General features: G+C 45.7%; 1 protein-coding gene across 3 annotated transcripts in view; it reads left to right on the top strand.

The window, feature by feature from the left end:
• Positions 1-20756, top strand: part of kiaa0895 (KIAA0895 ortholog) — a 70047-nt gene that overhangs the window by 19917 nt on the left and 29374 nt on the right. For all 3 annotated transcript variants that reach the window (XM_033013413.1, XM_033013418.1, XM_033013427.1), the window contains 2 exons: positions 16108-16251; positions 17438-17570. In XM_033013413.1, the coding sequence (XP_032869304.1) occupies positions 16108-16251; positions 17438-17570 (277 nt within the window). The remainder of the gene's footprint in view (positions 1-16107; positions 16252-17437; positions 17571-20756) is intronic.

A 20756-nucleotide genomic window follows, 5' to 3' on the forward strand; every position in this document is an offset into this window, starting at 1 on the left:
TGTTGCTCTGTACAGAGATGTAATAGAAAGTGGACTGCTGCTGCTTAAAAATGTGTCACTTTTTGTGTAACATCAATTTTACTGCTTTTACACAAAATTCACACATTAACTCGGTAAACATAAACATAAACGGTAAATAATGGATCGTCTAGGCTTACAGTATATTAAAGAATGGATCGGCTAGGCTTATATTCACTGGAATTTAGAAGGATGAGAGGGGGATCTTATAGAAACATAAAATTCTTAAGGGATTGGACAGGCTAGATGCAGGAAAAATGTTCCCAATGTTGGGGGAGTCCCGAACCAGGGGTAACAGTTTAAGAATCAGGGGTAGGCCATTTAGCACTGAGATTAGGAAAAACGTATTCACCCAGAGTTGTGAATCCGTGTAATTCTCTGCCACAGAAGGCAGTGGAGGCCAATTCACTGGATATTTTCAAGAGAGAGTTAGATTTTGCTCTTAGGTCTAACGGAATCAGGGGATATGGGGAGAAAGTAGGAGCAGGGTACTGATTTTGGTTGATCAGCGATGATCATATTGAATGGCAGTGCTGGCTCGAAGGGCCGAATGGCTTACTCCTGCACCTATTGTCTATGCTTCTATGTTTAACATGACTTTGTAATCTCCGATCAAGTACAAGTGAAGAGAAGCGACCGGAAGACCTTGCTTCGTCATTCATCAAAAGGAAGAGTACCCATTGATGAACCATGCCATCTGTGACAGTGACAAAGAATAAAGTACAATGTAAAGGGAAATAGATACCATGGTATTAGTAGGTTAACTGACAGGATATACTCTTCCTTAAGAGCCTTGGTGAATGTAATAGTAAATAATTAATTAACAACATGGACATTGAATAACTCGCCCAGAGGATAGAATTAATTCTGCCTCTCTATGTCCGAACTATGCAAGGAAACATTACTTTTCATTAGAGAGGAAATTGGATAACCCTTATTTTGTTTGTGGCTTGTTGGTATCCACTTTCCCATAGTTGAAACTTGAAAGACTGAAGAGTTCACAGAAGGACACAATTATTTGAGTGCTTGGGATACTCGGTAATTTTAGGAGGAATTCTTTGTGCTGCATTGTGCAAAAAGAAACACTAGTTGTCTGAATTTAAATCACACAATCTATTGCTACTCGTGGAAACTCGTTCACTTTTGCCCACCAGCCAAAAGTAACGATATCCATTTTGTTTTGGAGGGAAAGATAACGAACAAGTTTCCACGATCCACTGACCAGGTTAATACATATCTCTTTGTGTAGGAAGAAACTACAGATGCTGGTTTAAACCGAGGATAGACACAAAAAGCTGGAGTAACTCAGCTTGTTAGACAGCATCTATGGAGAAAAGGAATAGGTGACGTTTCGTGTCTGAGCAAGGGTCTCGACCCGAAACATCACCTATTCCTTTTTTTCCAGAGAAGCTGTCTGATCCACTGCGTTAATCCATATTTTTCATGTGCTAGGAGGTCAAGAATGCTCGGTGGGAAACAAATATAGAAATTGTAGAGCCTGATCCTGTTGAAGCCAGTCCACAGCTCTCAGGTTAGTTTAGAGATACAGCGCCGAAACAGGCCCTTCGGCATAACGAGTCCACACCGACCAGCGATCCCCACACATTAACACCATCCTACACACACTAGGGACAATTTACACATACCAAGCCAATGAACATACAAACCTGTACGTCTTTGGAGCGTGGGAGGAAACCGAAGATCTCAGAGAAAACCCATGCAGTCATGGAGAGAAGGTACAAACTCCGTACAGACAGCACCCGTAGTCAGGATTGAACCCATGTCTCTGGTTAGGCAGCAACTCTACCACTGTGCCACCGTGCCACCAAAGCTCTAGTTGTCTATATGGACTTCAGCAAGGCATTTGATACAGTTTCATATGGTAGGCTGCTGTGGAAAGTTAGATTGTATGGGATCCACGAAGAGCTAGCCAACTGGATAGAGAATCGGCCATGAAAGAAAGCAGAGGATGATGGTGGAAGATTGTTTTTTGGACTGGAGGTCCATTACTAGTGGTGTGCTTCAGGGATCAGTGCTGTTTGTGGTTTATATCAAAAATTTGGGGAGAATTTACAAGGCTTGATTAGTAAGATTGCAGATGTCACTAAAGTCGGTGGCATCATTGATAGCGAAGTTGGTTATCAAAATTGCAACAGGATCTTGCTCAGTTGGGAAGATGGGCTGAGGAGGTACAGATGATTAGTAAGTAAGTAAGTAAGTAAACTTTATTTATATAGCGCATTTTAAGCCAATTTGCATTGACCCCAAAGCGCTTCACATAATTTAAATAATAATAAGTTCCATTGCAAACCATAGAAAAAGGTTTTTAAAAAAATGAATAAAAATGGACACAACATATTACAGAGTTCAACACAAACATCCCCCCACAGCAGAATCAAAACATTTCCACTGCGGGGGAAAGGCACCAGAAAGTTAAGTCCTCTTCCTCTGTGAAACATCCCGAGGTCAGGGCCCATCTGTGGCCGTGCAGCCAGTCCGATGATTTTCAGGGCCCTCTTGCCGTAAAGATGAAACATCGGCGTCGGGTGAAACATTCCTCAGCGGCTTGGAAAAGTCTGGAGCGGCTGTCCCCTCCCCGGAGAGCGGAGACCGCGGCACTCGTAGTCCTCCGGCCGCGCCGGCTGGAGCTCCGACCCCGGCGAACTCGATCTCTGGCTCTGCGGCGCTCCAAATCCAAATCCAGCGCTGCCCGCGGCCGAACGCCCGCAGCCACAGCTCCGCGATGTTGGAAGTCGGCGACCAAAGCGCTCCGGAGCTTACCGCACGGCGACCCGGTAGGCATCGCCCGCTCCTTGTTGGTATCCCAGCGCTGCGCCACCGCCGCCGAAGCTGTAGTCCCAGCCGGTCCCGACAGGAGAACGCCGCTCCCCTTTCGGTGGTAGGCCGCGAGGACGGGGCGAAGAAACAGCACGGAGGGATGCTGCCTCTCCGACCAGGTAGGGGACTAAGAATAAAGTTTCCCCCTTCCCCACCCCCACCCCCCACATAGAAGACCTCCACTAACATAAAATAAAATAAAGAAAGGTGTAGAGGCGGACTGCGGGCAGGCTGCCATACACAGACGGCGCCCACTCCCGCACATCCGCCATCTTGGAATTAGTACTGGTGTCAGGGGTAATGGGGAGAAGGCAGGACAATGGGGTTTAGAGGAAGAGATAGATCAGCCATGATTAAATGGAGGAGTAGACTTGATGGGCCGAATGGCCTAATTCTGCTCCTATCTCTTACAAATGGTTAATGGAGTTTAATGCAGATAAGTGTGAGGCGTAGCATTTTTGAAGACAAATCAGGGCAGGAGCTTCCCAAGAATGGCAAGGCTCTTGGAGTGTCATAGAGGAGAGGAATCTGGGAGTGCAGGTACATCTATCTATCTATCTATTTATCTATATTACTAAAAGTCTGATCTTGACCTCTTTTGGCTCGCTGTGCTGCGATTTCCGAGAGAACGGGCGCCACCTATGGCCGTCATTTTTGGCCACCTCGCTCAGAGCCCCCTTCCGCATTCCGGGACTGGAGGATATTTCCCATCGATGAAAAATCAGAGATATATTAATGTTTAAAAAAAATTAGCCATTCTCTCTGCTGCCCCTGCTGGAGGGAGGGGGAGGGACTATAAAACCAGGAAGTGGTGTGCCTCACTCGGTCTCTGCAAGATGGAGGAAGCCAGAGGGTCACATCTCTCTGACGTCTAAATAACACTGAACACATGTCTACTCAACTGTGAGTGCCCTTAATGTGGTTTGAAAATGAAAATATGGTTGGTTTTAAGTAAAAATGCACTGCAAATGGTTGTTTGGGTTGAAGTAATAATGCACTGCAAATGGTTGTTTGGGTTAAAGTAAAAATGCACTGCTAATGGTTATTTGGGTTGAAGTAAAAATGCACTGCAAATGGTTGTTTGGGTTGAAGTAATTGGTGGAGGGTGGAATTGGTGGAGAGGTGGAATACTGCGTCGGGGAACCAGCCCTCCGTGTGAACATGGGACCCAACGGATCCCACTTAGTCTAGTACATAACTAAAACTCTGATCTTGTTATCTCCCGGTATGGCGGTCTTTCTATTTGCGCAAAAACGGTTTGCGATAGGGCCATGATTTTTTGCCAGTTCACTCACCGTTCTCCTATGCTGTGGGTCCACCAAGTTTCGTTCCAATCGGTTGAATGTCGTTAAAAATTAGCGAGGTTTAAAACATTTTAAATCAGAGCGTGCGCAGATCGATCTCTTCCCCTGCCAGTCAGCGCCGCGCGTATTACTCTCTTCCCCTGTCACTCCCGGGGACGGTTTGCCCCTTCCTGCGCCATCGCTTCTTTACTGGAGCTGAGGAAAGCCGGCAGAGCTTTCCAACCGGACTTTCGGAGGGACCCAAAGCAGCCCAGCCTCAAGCGGCTCAGCCCCAAGCAGCCCAGCCCCAAGCAGCCCAGCCCCAAGCAGTCCCGCCCCAAGCAACTCCGCCCCAAGCAACTCCGCCCCAAGCAGCAGCAGCCCCGCCCCAAGCAGCAGCAGCCCCGCCCCAAGCAGCAGCAGCCCCGCCCCAAGCAGCAGCCGGCCCGCCCAAGCAGCAGCAGCCCCGCCCCAAGCAGCAGCAGCCCCGCCCCAAGCAGCAGCAGCCCAGCCCCAAGCAGCAGCCCAGCCCCAAGCAGCAGCCTAGCGTCGAAGACCCGACCCAGCCCAGCCCAACATGGGAGACCCAGTCCAGCCCAGCCCAGAGTCGGAGATGTTGCCGATGTCGCCAAATGGAAAGCGGAGACTCTGATCCCGGTGGAGGAGAACAACCAGCGCCCGCTGTGAGTCCCCATCGCACCGCCAATTCCAGCCACTACCCCCTGGTCCTCCTCACTACCCCCCACTCCCCCATTGCTCTTCCCTGTCTTTTCTCCGAACTCACTCCCCACCCGCCTTCACACCTCTCTCCCGCCAGAACACACCCCGCCCACACACACCTCTCCCCCCACACACCCCTCCCCACCACAAGCCCCCCTGCCCACACACACACCCGCCCACACACAACACACCCCTCCCCCACACACTTCGCTGCCCACACCTCCCACCCCTACAACCCCCTCTCCACCTACACACCACCCCCCCCCACACAACCCCCCCATACAATCCCCCCACACACCCCCCCCGCCCACACACCCCCCCCATACAATCCCCCCACACAACCCCCCCGCCCACACAACCCCCCCGCCCCCACACCCCCACCCACACACCCCCCGCCCACACCCCCCCCCCCACCGACACACCACCCCGCCCACACAACCCCGCCCACACCCCCCCCCCCCCGCCCACACATGAAGTGAAGGGGGAGGAAGTGCTCGGGGGTGAGGGGAAATGAGTCGCGCCTGCACAGTTACGGGCTATGGGAGAGTGGTGGAATATTGCGTTGGGCGAACGGGTTGCATTGGGGGAACGGGTGAGTGGTGGAATATTGCGTTGGGCGAACGGGTTGCGTTGGGGGAACGGGTGAGTGGTGGAATATTGCGTTGGGCGAACGGGTTGCGTTGGGGGAACGGGTGAGTGGTGGAATATTGCATTGGGGAATGGGTTGCGTTGGGAGAACGGGTGAGTGGTGGAATATTGCGTTGGGGAATGGGTTGCGTTGGGGGAACGGGTGAGTGGTGGAATATTGCGTTGGGGAATGGGTTGCGTTGGGGGACCAGTCCCCCCTTGTGATTGGGTCCCAATTAGTCTAGTAGGCCCTTAAAAGTGGCATCATAGGGAGGTCAAGAAAACGTTTGGCACATTTGGCTTCATCAGTCAGAAGTTGGGAGGTTATGTTACAGAGGTTATGTTACAGATGTACAAGACATTGAGGCCACATTTAGAGTATTATGTTCAGTTTTGTTCACCCTAGATGCAGAAAAGATTTACGAGGTCTGAGCTATAAGGAGAGTTGAGCAGGCGAGGATTTTATTCCCTGGAGCGCAGGAGGATGATGGGTGATCCAATAGAGGGGAATGAGGGGAATAGATGGGGTAAATAGATGGGGTCTTTTACCCACAGTAGGGGAATCAAGAACCAGAGGACATGGGTTTAAGGTGAGAGGGGAGAGATTTAATAGGAACCTGAGGGGCAACCTTTTCACACAAGGGACATAAGGTCATAAGTGATATGAGTAGAATTAGGCCATTCGGCTCATCAAGCCTACTCCGCCATTCATTCATGGCTGATCTATCTCTCCCTCCTAACCCCATTCACCTGCCTTCTCCCCATAATCTCTGATACCTGTACTAATCATTTATCTATCTCTACCTTAGAAATATCCACTGACATGGCCTCCGCAGCCTTCTGTAGCAAATTCCACAGATTCAAAGGGTAGTGGGTGTATGGAATGACCTGCCAGAGGAGGTATTTGAGGCAGGTACTATAACAATATTTAGAAGATATTTGGACAGGTACAGTACATAGATAGGAGAGAGTTAGAAGGATAAGGGCCAAAGGTGAGAGGTGTAGATGGGACATCTTGATCAGCATCGGCAAGTTGGGCTGAAGGGTCTGTTTCCATGCTGTATGACTCTACAACTGAACTATCCCAGGCCCTTCTTGACTTATCAAAAGAAACTTAGCACTGTTCCATATTGAGAGAAATTAAGATGGTTGATGGATAACCTGAAAGAAGAGGCAATTTTTGTGAACACCCTAAGGAAAAAGAGACAGAAAATGTGGGATTAGAATAAAACATAAAGTATGAAGAAAGTCAAATTGGGTTTATTTTTGTACGCACAAGTATGGTGAAATACAGATACAATGGAAAAATGTAGCAGCATCATAGGCACAGACACACCACTAAAAAACAAATTATACACAAATTATACATAACATTTTTAAATGAAAGAAGACTGCAACAAAACAAAAGAGTGTAACCCAGAAATAGAGAAAAAAACAGGACTATGATAGTTCGTTCTCAAAGTAGGATTAGGGTTATGGAAATTGCGTCAAGAATTTGATCATTGCAGGAAAGTAGGTAACACCCTGGCTACTCCCTCTCCCATCAGGCAAAAAGTATAAAGTTTGAAAATACACACCTTCAGATTCAGGGACAGTTTCTTCCCAGGCAACTGAATCATCCTACCAACAACTGGAGAACAATCCTGAACAACTATCTACCTCATTGGAGACACTCGAACTATCTTTAATTGGACATTATTCCCTTTGTCATGTATCTGTACACTGTGGATGGCTCGATGATAATCATGTATTGTAGCGGTGCCTGCTAGCACACGCAGATATCGAACCCGGCGTTCCGAAGCCGCGGTCATGTGACTCGGGAGGAGCTGTTGTTTTCGCACCGTTTTTCCCTTGCGCGCGTTAGTTCAGCGCTGCCACCGTTGTGGGCAGACGTGTCTGATAAGCCTGTATGCTGGATATTGAACTTTTGAATAAAGATCTGTTGGAAACTCCAGTAGTCGTTTCTCAGACCACTAAAGTATTGTCTTGCCGTTGACTGGTTAGCGTGCAACAAAAGCTTTTCACTGTACCTTGGTACACGTGACAATAAACTAAAATAATCTAGTTGTTCCTGAACCTGGTAGTGTGGGACTTAAGGCCTCCTGTCTGATGGCCCAGATAATGGAGGATCCTTGATGATAGACACTACCTCCTTGAGGCAGCACCACCTCTGGATGCATTTGATGGAGAGGAGGGCTGTGTCTGTGATGGAATAAATAAATACTGACACTGATGGACACTGAAACTTGTATGTTACAACCTCTTTTACCTTTCCTCCTGATTCTATACTTGATCTCCTGGCCAGCAAGCTTTCTGTGAGGCCCTAACTCATTTCTCAGATTCTTTTGCAGATAATTTGTCCTTTCTCCAAGGAAATGTTATGCTGAGAATGCATGGCCACAGTTTGGGATCCCTCAATTAACCAATCAGTTTTTATTGATAGGGGTCATTGGTAACTTCTTATTCAATAATTGTAGTAGATTTAATTAGACAGCTTTCTTTTGGAATGTAATGTTTTGTGATATCAGAAAGTGCAGTTTTCATAGGAGAAGCATTCTTGAGCTGATGGATTTAAATCTACATAATCAAGTTAATCGCAATTGAGAATTTCTTCGCCTTGAATCTGAGTTTGATGTAGACCAAGTGATTGCAAAGAGAGACACAAAGTGCTGGAGTAAAAGCGGTCCCACTGTACAAACTAATTCAAGAGTTCTCCCGAGTTTCCCCTGATTCGAACTCGGAGAATTACGGTAATGGCCGCTCGTACGGTACGGTAATTACGGTACGGTAATGGTACTCGGGGCTCTCGTGGACATTTCTTCATGAGTCTTCACGAGCTTACCGCATTTCCCAAGTACCGGCTGTTAGCGTTACGAGCCGCTAAGAGATGTCCCGAGCTCCGACGCACCCGCTACGTACATTCTACGGGGGGGGGGGGGGGGGGGGTTGTAAACCAAAATCTGCAGTTTCTTTGTTACGACTAAATGTTTGCAAAGATAAGACAACAATTACCATATCATATATCAACTGGAAGGATAGACAGAAAATTAGGTTAACTTTTGGTCCCTTATCATGTGTGATCAGCGAGATTTCAAGTTGCAAGCAACTAATATTTGTCTTCTCTTAAACGATCACTAGATGGCGCTGTTGATATTTCCAGCAGCAGTCAAGAGCCCAGGAAGATCTTAGGGAGATTATCATTGACACCAGAAGCATCAACATTAACAAGATTCTACTATTTTCCTGGAATCTACATTGATTTCAGAAGTCACACTTTATATTGCAAATGAATATCTGTTAAAGGAAAGCGAATAACACTTGCCCCACTTGATCTGTTTTTCTCAAACAAAGATAAATAGCTCCCGATCTTAAAAAAAACTGCTCATAGATTGACTTCCTCTTGCCCCTCATGATATGTTCAATACTTGGAAACAGAGATTCATGGAAACTGAGGAATGCCAAAGAGTTGGTGAGCCAGGTCTTCAGATAAGGATACAGTTGACTATAATTGCCTGATTAGTTCCAAGCCATCAACCAAGAGCGCTCTATGATCTTTGCCAGCAACTTATTTCAGCTTTATTTAACTCCGCCATCACTACTAATTAAAAAAAAAACGTAGTAACTATGGTATCTACAGATACCACTTCTGCAACTTAGAAGCATAGAAACATAGAAAAATAGATGCAGGAGTAGGCCATTCGGGACGACAGATGGCACAATGGGTTATTGGGACGACAGATGGCACAATGGGCTAAGTGTTCGGCTGGCAACCGGAAGGTAGCCGGTTCGAATCCCGCTTGGAGTGCATACTGTCGTTGTGTCCTTGGGCAAGACACTTCACCCACCTTTGCCTGTGTGTGAATGTGTGTGAATGTGCGTGAGTGATTGGTGGTGGTCGGAGGGGCCGTAGGCGCAGATTGGCAGCCACGCTTCCGTCAGTCTGCCCCAGGGCAGCTGTGGCTACAGAAGTAGCTTACCACCACCGAGTGTGACTGAGGAGTGAATGAATAATGCGATGTAAAGCGCCTTGAGTATTAGAAAGGCGCTATATAAATCCCATCCATTATTATTATTATTATTCGGCCCTACGAGCCAGCACCACCATTCAATATGATCATGGCTGATCATCTAAAATGATCATGTTCCTGCTTTTTCCACATATCCCTTCATTGCGCTAGCCCTAAGAGCTAAAACTAACTCCCTCTTGAAAATATCCAGTGAATTGGCCTCCACTGCCCTCTGTGGCAGAGAATTCCACAGATTCAAAACTCTCTGGGTGAAAAAGGTTTTGCTCATCTCAACCCTAAATGGCCTACCCCTTATTCTTAAACTGTGACCCCTGGTTCTGGACTCCCATAACATCGGGAACATTTTTCCGATAATTTATAATAACATGTAGCTTTATGTTGTGAAACAAATTGAACGTTTCAATTCATACGTAAAACATTACTATGAGATGATTGGTAAAGAATTACTGACCTGGTTTCATGGAGTGAACACAGTGAATACACTGGTAGCTTTTTAGAAACAGATTTAGTTTAGAGATACAGTGTGGAAACAGGCCCTTCGGCCCACCGAGTCCACGCCGACCAGTGATCCCCGCACATTAACACTATCCTACACACACTAGGGACAATTTACACTTATACCAAGCCAATTTACCTACAAACCTGTACATCTTTGGAGTGTGGGAGGAATCCGAACATCTCGGAGAAAACCCACGCAGGTCATGGGGAGAACGTACAAACTCCGTACAGGCAGCACCCGTAGTCAGGATCGAACCCAGTTCGCTGGCGCTGTTAGGCATCAACACTACTGCCATGCCACCGTGCTGCCCTAAATTAAAAAAATGTAAAACTTAGTAACTATGGTGTCTACAGATACCACTTCCGCAACTTGTAGCTTTATGTTGTGAAGCAAGTTGAATGTTAATTTGCCACAGATGGTGACATTTCAATGGGCGTGCACATCTCTGAAGATCTCACCTGGTCCCAGAACACTGATGCAATCATAAAGAAAGCACATCAGCGCCTCTACTTCCTGAGAAGATTAAGGAGAGTCGGTCTGTCAAGGAGGACTCTCTCTAACTTCTACAGGTGCGCAGTAGAGAGCATGCTGACCGGTTGCATCATGGCTTGATTCGGCAACTTGAGCGCCCAGGAACGGAAAAGACTACAAAAAGTAGTAAACACTGCCCAGTCCATCATAAGGCTCTGACCTCCCTACCACCGAGGGGATCTATCGCAGTCGCTGCCTCAAAAAAGCTGGCAGCATCATCAAGGACCCACACCATCCTGGCCACACACTCATTTCCCCGCTACCTTCAGGTAGAAGGTACAGGAGTCTGAAGACTGCAACGTCCAGGTTCAGAAACAGCTTCTTCCCCACAGCCATCAGGCTATTGAACTCAACTCAAACAAAACTCTGAACATTAATAGCCCATTATCTGTTTATTTTCACTTTATCTGTTTTATTTATTCATGTGTGTATATATTTATACAATGGTATATGGACACACTGATCTGTTCTGTATTCATGCCTTCTATATTCTGTTGTGCTGAAGCAAAGCAAGAATTTCATTGTCCTATCTGGAGCACATGACAATAAACTCTCTTGTATCTTGAATCTAATGCTGGAGACTTTAGCTTAGGCTGCTATTCATTTTCTTCAGTATTCATACTTAAGACAGAATACTGCCTGGAGTTTTGGGGATTAGCTGTAAGGAGGGGTTGGACAAATTATTTCGATTGTTTTCTCTGGAGCAGCGAAAGTTCAGGATAGACTTGATAGAAGTATATAAAATTACGAGAGGCATAAATAAGGCTCGAACCTCTAACCCTGGATGGAAATGTCAAAGACTAGAGAGCATAGCTTCAAGGTGAGAGGGGCAAAGTTTTAATGGAGATGTGCGGGGCAAGTCTTTTTGCACAGATGGTGGTGGGTGCCTGGAATGTGCTGCTCAAGATTGGTGTTGGAAGTATTTATGATGGTGATGGTGAAGAAGCTTTTGGATAGACACATGAATAAGCAGAGGATGGAGGGATATGGATTATGTAGAATAGAATAGAATGCCTTTGATTGTCATTCAAACAGACAAGGTTTGAACGAAATTTCATACCTGCAGTCATGCAGACATTACAAAAAAAACCAAGACACACACTTGGGAGAAGGAGTTATGCCCCTATCCCACTTAGGAAACCTGAACGGAAACCTCTGGAGACTTTGCGCCCCACCCAAGGTTTCTGTGCGGTTCCCGGAGGTTGCAGGTGGTTGCCGGAGGTTGCAGGTAGTGGAAGCAGGTAGGGAGGCTGACAAAAACCTCCGAGAACCGCACGGAAACCTTGGGTGGGGCGCAAAGTCTCCAGAAGTTTCTGTTCAGGTTTCCTAAGTGGGGCAGGGGCATAAGTTTAACTTGGCATTTATATATTTGGTGTTTGGATTGAATAGTCTTTTCTTGTGCTATACTGCTCTATGTCCTATTGACACACATTGTGAACAGTAAAATCTGCAGGTGAATGGATCTTACAGCACCAGAGACCCGGCTTCGATCCTGACTATGTGTGCTGTCTGTACGGAGTTGGTACGTTCTCCCTGTGCCTGCATGGGTATCCTTCCACACTCCAAAGGCGTACAGGTTTTTAGGTTAAACTAGACCAAGTGGGACCCATTGGGTCCCGTCCCCCTGCGGGGGGGGGGGGGGGGGGGGGGTTGCGGCGGCCTGTGGCGTCACACACACACTAACCCCCCAACACACACACACTAACCCCCCAACACACACACACTAACCCCCCCAACACACACACACTAACCCCCCAACACACACACACTAACCCCCCAACACACACACACTAACCCCCCAACACACACACACACACACTAACCCCCCCCACACACACACTAACCACCCCCCTTGATATTATACTAATATTATTAATTGACTCCTTTTTATAAATGGTCCTTGGTATGCAGGACAGTGCTAGTGTACGGGTGATCGCTGGTCGGCACGGACTCGATGGACCAAAGGGCCTGTTTCCACACTGTATCTCTAAAGACTCAAGTTTAAAGCCTAAAGATGACATCAGCTGCAGCTAAAAAAACAAGCAGCATACTGTGCGAGGTTAATACTTTGGTTGTCCACCTCTGATTTAGTGTAATTTTTGAATAATGTCAAGGAGACAAATCTCTCCAGTATTACGTAAGTCCAGAGATTCTTTTAATTTTCCATGAGCATTTTCAAAGTGCACCATCTGCTGACCTCATCAAAAAGTAATTGCCTGTCGACCCTGGAGTACAGGCCCCAACAGACAAAATACAGTATGTGAAATAGTTTGTGAAAGGTCGTGAATCACTGCTGCAGAGAGCAAATCGCGAGCTTCCAGAGATGGAAACAACACGCAATATGTTGATTCCACTGCCAGGGAAGCACCATTTATTTATTTTATTCAAAATCCAGAAATCCATGAAAAGGGTCGATTCCACTTAAGAATAAGAATAGATTTTACTTATGAATAAGGGGTAGGCAGTTTAGGACTGAGATGAGGAAAAACTTTTTCACCCAGAGAGTTGTGAATCTGTGGAATTCTCTGCCACAGAAGGCTGTGGAGGCCAATTCACTGGATGTTTTTAAGAGAGAATTAGATTTAGCTCTTAGGGCTAAAGGAATCAAGGGATATGGGGAAAAAGCAGGAAAGGGGAACTGATCATATTGAATGGCGGTGATGGCTCAAAGGACCAAATGGCCTATTCCTGCACCTATTTTTCTATGTTTCTATTTCTGAAGAAGGGTCTCGACCCGAAACGGCACCTGCTCATTCTCTCCCCAGTTGCTGCCTGACCTGCTGAGTTTCTCCAGCACTTTGTGTTTTGCTCTAGACTCCATTATCTCCTCCTCACATTACTGATTAATATGCGAGAACCCTATGGTTGTATCTCAAGGTTACATTGATCTTGGTTCATCAATCCACATCCCCTTAAAGCGCCTTTGAATTTATTTTTTCTCTGTTTTCATAATGTTTAAGATGTGGGCTGTGACAGCACTGCTACATTCATTGCTTGTCTGAAGAAGAGTCCTGACCCGAAATGGGTAACATTCACTCTTTCTATTCACCTCTTGAATTTATACTCCTCTATAAGATCACCCCTCTGCCTCTTATGCTCCAAGGAATTAAGTCATAACCTGCTTAGAGCTCTCTCTATAGCTCAGCTGTTCAAGTCCTGGCACTGTCCTGGTAAATCTTCTCTGCACTCTTTCCAGCCTAACGACATTCTTCCTGTAGCAGGACGACCAAACTGAACACAATACTCAGTGTGGTCGCATCAACATCTTACAACTGTAACATGGAGTCCCAACCTGTAAACTCAATACCCTAATTGATGAAGGCCAATATACCTACAGACTTCTTGACCATCATATTCATCCGTGATGCTACTTTCAAGGAGCTATGCACCTGCACTCTCGATCCTGCTGCTCTTGCCACTTTTCATTTCACTGCACATCTCGTATGTGTATGTGATGAATAAACTTGACTTGACTTGACTTGACTTGACTTGACTACAGCACTCCCCAGATCCCTGCCATTCACTGTGAAGGTTCTGCCCTGGTTTAGAATCCCCAAATACAACACCTTGCACTTATTTGCATTAAATGCCATTAACCATTCATTAGCTCACTTGTCAGGCTGACCAGGAGTATGTTATAATGGATAGGAAAGGTTTGGAGGGATATGAGTCTGCGCAGGCAAATGGGATTAGTTTGGTTAGGCAACACGTTGAACATGGGTGGGTTGGGCTTATGTGCCTTTTTGTTGTTGTCTGACTCTAATTGTTACATTGAAGTTAGAAACTTCAAATTAGAGACTTCAGTGTCACTATTTATTACAACAGCTCATAGAGTCTTATAGCATGGAAACAGCCCCTCAGCCCAACTTGCCCACACTGACCCATCTCCACTAGTTCCATCTGCCTGCATTTGGCCCAAATCCCTCTAAACCTGCCCTATCCATGTACCTGTCTAAATGCTTTTCAAACTTAGACACAATCTTGTTTATCCTGTACACTGGAATCTAGTGATCAATTGTTTCACAACTTTTTATTTTAAAGAGTACAATGGTTTGAAGGGTTCTCTTATAAGCAGGAGGTTGCATTGTGTGTGAATTCCGACCGTCTTTGGTATCGCGTCATGTTATGTAGAAGTGAATGTGTTCATGGTCATGATTAGATGCAGACTGGACATGGAGTTCATTAGCTCAGATTACCGCAGTGCTACTGCACTAAAATGAGATTGGGAATTTGCACTATGAAGGTCGCAATGGGAAACACATAGGCCATGTTTGATATTTAACCTTAACTGCATGTGATATGGGCGCTTTTATAAATTAATTTAATCCAAAATGCAAATTCCTCGTTCTTTTTAAATCCTTCTCACTATGAACGCCTCTCAGGATGTGATGGATGAGACTTAAAAAGGAACACATAATTAGTGGATGACTCACTGCTTGATAAATACTTTAATATTTTCCACATATTGGGAGAAAATATAGAGCATCCTGCAGCTTAGCTGCTTTAAGGTTATGATGTGTTGCACTTTAGTTTAACCCTGTGTTGAGAACTCTATTATGTTATGGGTTAGTTAGAACATTGAATAATAATGCAGCACAGGAACAGGCCCTTCTGCCCACAATGTCTTTGCCAAACATGATGATTGGTATCAGCAGGCAATTACAGTCAACTGTATTATCCCTTTCTGAAGACTCATCGCTCCAACTCAATTTCCATGAATTTCTGTTTCCAGTATTGAACATATCCTGAGGAGCAAGAGGAAGCCAATTCTTTTTCTATGAGCAGCTTTTTGTTTTAAGATCGGGAGCTATTTATCTTTGCTAGAGAAAAACAAAGCATCTTTTACTAATCATTCCATATGAAGATAAAACTAATAACATCTGCCACACAATCCATATCCCTTCATTCCCTGCATAGCCAAGTGCCTTTCTAAAAAGCCTCTTAAACGCCACTATCATATCTTCCTCACCCCTGGCAGCATGATTGGGGATGATCAGCCATGATCACATTGAATGGCAGTGCTGGCTAGAAGGGCCAAATGGCCTACTCCTGCACATATTGTCTATTGTCTATTGTTCCAGGCACCCACCATCGTGTATGTGAGAATAAATAAATAGACAGATAAATAAATTGACTCACCGGAGGTGGAGGTGAGTCAAACTGTCTACCCTTGTCTATGTCTCTCATAGTTGTATGTGCTTCTAATAGGTTTTCCCTCAACCTCCAGTGTCTAGAGAAAACAATACAAGTCTGTCCAACCTCTCCTTGAAGCTAATGACCCCTATTCCAGGCAGGTTTTAGGCATCCGTTTTCTTGAATCATTTTTTCTTAGGTTCAATTTTTACCTACATTGTTATATATATATATATAATTTATTTTTTTAATCAATACAAAAAATATCTAGAATCATACTGATTGCAGCTAAGTTTTTCATGTTTTACTTTCATCTCAACAATAAGCACACTGACTTGTATCTTTCTTCAGAAGTAGTTGATAAGAGATTATTTGGAAAAATCTATAATGCCTCTTATAATGTGCTTCAATATTTTTCGTTCTCTGGCAGGCTATCAAGATAATGAAAATGGCCCTTCAGAAATACGGCAGCTATGAGAAGTTTGAGCAAGCAACTGGTGGGAACCTGCTCACCAAGAGTCGCATTTGGTTCTACGTGAAGAAGTACATGGAGAAAGAGAATTGTCTTGGTGATGTAAGCCAAAGTAGAAAGTCTCGTACCTTGTATTTAGGGGCGGCACGGTGGCACAATGGTAGAGTTACTGCCTTACGACACCAGAGACCCGGGTTCGATCCTGACTACGGGTGCTGTCTGCACGGAGTTTGTATGTTCTCCCCATGACCTGCGTGTTTTCTCCGGGAGCTCTGGTTTCCTCCCACACTCCAAAGATGTACAGGTTTGTAGGTTAATTGGTTTGGTATAATTATTTTTTTTAAAGTTGGCCAGAGTGTGTATAGGATAGTGTTAAGGGCCTGTCCCACTTGTACGTCATTTATGCAACATCGTTTACACGTCACGACGCACGATGCTCGCATGGCGTGCATTACGCGAGCATGGTGCGTGGTGACATAGGTAGTGACGCGCGGTCGCGCGCGGCCCCCCAGGATTTTGGGATTCACAAAATCTTCGCGTGCCACCTGCGTGACGCGCAAATGACACCCAAGTGGGACAGGCCCTTAAGCGTGCAGATATCGCTGGTTGGCGCAGACTCGGTGGGTCGAAGGGTCTGTTTCCGCACTGTATCTCTAAAACAAAATAAATTAAGTCTATTACTTTCAAATGTGATTCAACATTGCTAATGATTTCTTGACAGCACTTTGAAGATTTCAGAACCTACTGCAAATGTTTGTATCTGAATAGAATCTCCATCTATTAAAGGCCACTGGACCTTTGGGCACACTGTGTCCACACGATTAGTGTCATGTGTGTCATGTGAAATATGTGTTAGTTATAGAAATACAGTGTGGAAACTAGCCCATTGGCCCACCATCCACGATGACCACAATTACCCGTATGCTGCTTCTATTCTACACACCAGGGTCAATTTACAGAAGGTAATTAACCTACAAACCTGCATGTCTTTGGAATGTGGGAGAAAATCAGAGCACCTGGAGGAAATCCAAGCAGTCACAGGGAGAACGTATAAACTCTGCGCAGACAGCATCCATAGTCAGGATCGAACCTGGGTCCCTGGCGCTGTCCTCCTGCGATTCTGCCTGACCCACTGTGTTACTTCAGCACTTTGTGTTCTATATGGGAATCTCAGCATCTACAGTTCCTTATATCTACTTAGTATAGTTTCTGCTTAGTTATTTCAGGTTGTCAATATTTTTTTTTTTGAAAAGGCTTCTAAATTGCACGTCCTTGTAAAATTTTACAGATTGCCGTCCACTTAACAGATGATTTGCTTTCTCGTGCGTCTATGACGATAGTGAATGGACGTCCAACGCTGACCATCAACGTTTCTACCGCCCGTGAACACTGGCTGGAGGGAATGCTGAGACATGAGATAGGTACAAGAACCATCTTCCATGATTAGCGGCTGCAATTTGATGGGCGGGCGGGGGTCGCGGGGAAAGGAATCTGTATTAAACTCGGACAACAAATATATATTGGGTACTAACCAGAACATTTGATCCAACAATAAAGTGGCAGTACGGGTTGCAGCGCCGGAGTACCCGGGATTCCTCTCACACTCTAAAAACGTACAGGTTTGTAGGTTAATTGGCTTAGTCTAAGTGTAAATTGTCCTTCGTGTGTGTAGAATGATACAATGATACAATTTATTTGTTGTCATTTGAACCTCATTGAGGTTCAAACGAAATTTGGTTTCTGCAGTCATACAAACAAGAATGGTGTTAACGTGCGGACTCGGTGGGTGGGCCGTAAGGCCTGTTTCTGCGCTGTATCACTAAACTAGACTAAAACTGAACAAAACAAAGTGGCAGTCCATGAAAGTTCCAAAACTAAAACAAAATCCTTAAATATATTCCCCTCTAAGCCTTGTCACACTTTGCATTAACTGATAAGTAATTGGGGGAAAAAAGGTGTCATAACCATATAATATAACCATATAACAATTACAGCACGGAAACAGGCCATCTCGACCCCTCTAGTCCGTGCCGAACACATAATCTCCCCTAGTCCCATATACCTGCGCTCAGACCATAACCCTCCATTCCTTTCCCATCCATATAACTATCCAATTTATTTTTAAATGATAAAAACGAACCTGCCTCCACCACCTTCACTGGAAGCTCATTCCACACATGTGTAGAACATAAAACAGTACAGCACAAGAACAGGCCCTCTGGCCCACAATGTTTGTGCCAAACATGATGCCAAGACCATCGCGTATCTTGCTATACATAATCCATATATTTCCATTCCCTGCATATCCATATGCCTGTCTTAAAGTCTTTTGAATACCACTAACGTAAATGTTTCAACCACAACCCCCGGCAGCATGTTCCAGGCACCCTCCAGCCTCTGTGTAACATTAAAAAAAAACTTGTCCCGCACATCTCCTTTAAACTATCCTTTGAATTGGGCGTTAAATCAAAACCCGTGTACCTGTTCACTGAGGCCTTTGTCAGTAATTGCAGAAAAATAGGGAGATAAATTTGTCTTCAACCAAGCCCAACAAATAAAGAAAAACTAGTCAATAAAATGCACTGCTTTTTGAGGGCAAACTGCATTTCAAAATGATTTCTTCTGCACGAGTGTTTTCAGAATATTACTGAGATTATTATAATTTTAATATTACTTTGCACGCTGCAAAACCGTTTCACAGTACCTCGGTACACATGACAATAATAATCGAAACTGAAACTGAACTGAAGTGGTAGGTACCATGTAAGTTTCTCAGGGCTGCCAACATTGGGTGCATTTTTCAGCTTGAAATTGTGCAATATGGTGTCCTATAACTTACACTTGAATGCAATATATATGCTTTAAATTGGATTGGAGCGTTGGGGGAGGCTGTGCGATCACTGATCACTGGCCTTGGGGGTACCCGGTGAGGGAGTGGAGCAACCGAGTGGGGAGAGGGTGTGGAAGAAGGGTAGGAACTTTTTGAAATTTGATGTATTAAAATCATGCTTTAGTGCACTGTAGAAGTATGATTTCAATGTTTTTTGTATGAAGTATTTTTAAGAGGTATCTTTTTAAGGGGTAACTTTATCCACACAAAGGGTGATGGGTGTATGGAACAAGCTGCCAGAGGAGGCAGTTGAGGCAGGGACCATCTCAACATTTAAGAAAAAGTTAGACTGATACATGGATAGGACAGGTTTGGAGGTATGGACCAAAAGCAGGTAGCGTAGCTGGGACATGTTGGCGGGTGTGGGCAAGTTGCGCCGAAGGGCCTGTTTTCACACTGTATCACTCTATGACTACATTAAACCTCCTCCATGCATGAATGCTTCAAAATCAAGTGATCGAGTTTTATTGCCATATACTCAAGCATAGAAACATAGAAAATAAGGTGCAGGAATAGGCCATTCGGCCCTTCGAGCCAGCACAGCCATTCAATATGATCATGGCTATTCATCTGAAATCAGTACCTCTTTCCTGTTTTTTCCCCATATCCCTTGATGTCGTTAGCCCCAAGAACTAAATGTAACTCTCTCTTGAAAACATCCAGTGAATTGGCCTGCACTGCCTTCTGTGGCAGAGAATTCCACAGATTCACAACTTTCTGCGTGAAGAAAGTTTGTTCTCCATCTCAGTCCTAACTGGCCCCCCCTTTATTCTTAAACTGTGACCCATGGTTCTGAACGCCCCCAACATCGGGAACATTTTTCCTGCAGTTACAGTAAGTGAAAATCTAGCAGGCAAGCAGGATGCTTTCTCCAACCACCCCCATTTGAAGTCCACTACCTTCCACCGTTTCTACCCAATGCTTGGAACTTACTTCCAGCAGCCACTGGTTGTCCTCCAGGATGCACCGAGTCGCAGCCTGATCCATGCCGGTCACCTGGGCAAATTTGACACAGAGACTCTCTCTCTCTCCCCCCTCTGTTCCGCTCTCTCTCCTCTCAACCCCCCCCCCTCTCTCTCTCCCCCTCTATCTCTCCCCTCCCCCTCTCTCTCTCTCCTCTCTCCCTCTCTGTCTCTCCTCTCACCCCCTCTCTCTCTCCCCTGTCTCCCCCTCTCACTCTCTCCCCTTCCCTCTCTTCTCTCTCCCCCTCTCTCTCTCCCCCCTCTCTCTCCCCCTCTCTCTCTCTCCCCCCTCTCTCTCTCCCCCCTCTCTCTCTCCCCCCTCTCTCTCTCCCCCCCTCTCTACCCCCTCTCCCCCCCTCTCTCCCTCCCACCTTACTCTTCCCTCTCTCTCTTGTCCCCTCTCTCCTCTCTCCCTCCCCCATCTCCCTCTCTCTCCCCTCTCTTTCCCCTAACTCTCTCCCCCTCTCTCTTCCCCTCTCTTTCTTCTCTCTCTCCCCCTCGCTTCCCCCAACCTCTTTCTCCCTCCCTCTCTATCTCCCCCTCTCTCTCCCTCTCCACACACTCTCCCCTCTCTCTTTCCCCTCTCTCTCTGTCTCTCCTCTCACCTCTCTCTCTTCCCCCCTCTCTCCTCTTCTCTTCCCCATTTCTCCCTCCTACCTCACTCTTCCCCTTGCCCTCTCTCCCCTCTCTTTGTCTCTATCTCTTTTTCTTTGCCCCCTATCTCTCTCTTTCCCTCGTTTCTTTCTTTCCCCCTC

Source organism: Amblyraja radiata, chromosome 2 (assembly GCF_010909765.2).
Source record: "Amblyraja radiata isolate CabotCenter1 chromosome 2, sAmbRad1.1.pri, whole genome shotgun sequence".
NCBI classification, from domain to species: domain Eukaryota; kingdom Metazoa; phylum Chordata; class Chondrichthyes; order Rajiformes; family Rajidae; genus Amblyraja; species Amblyraja radiata.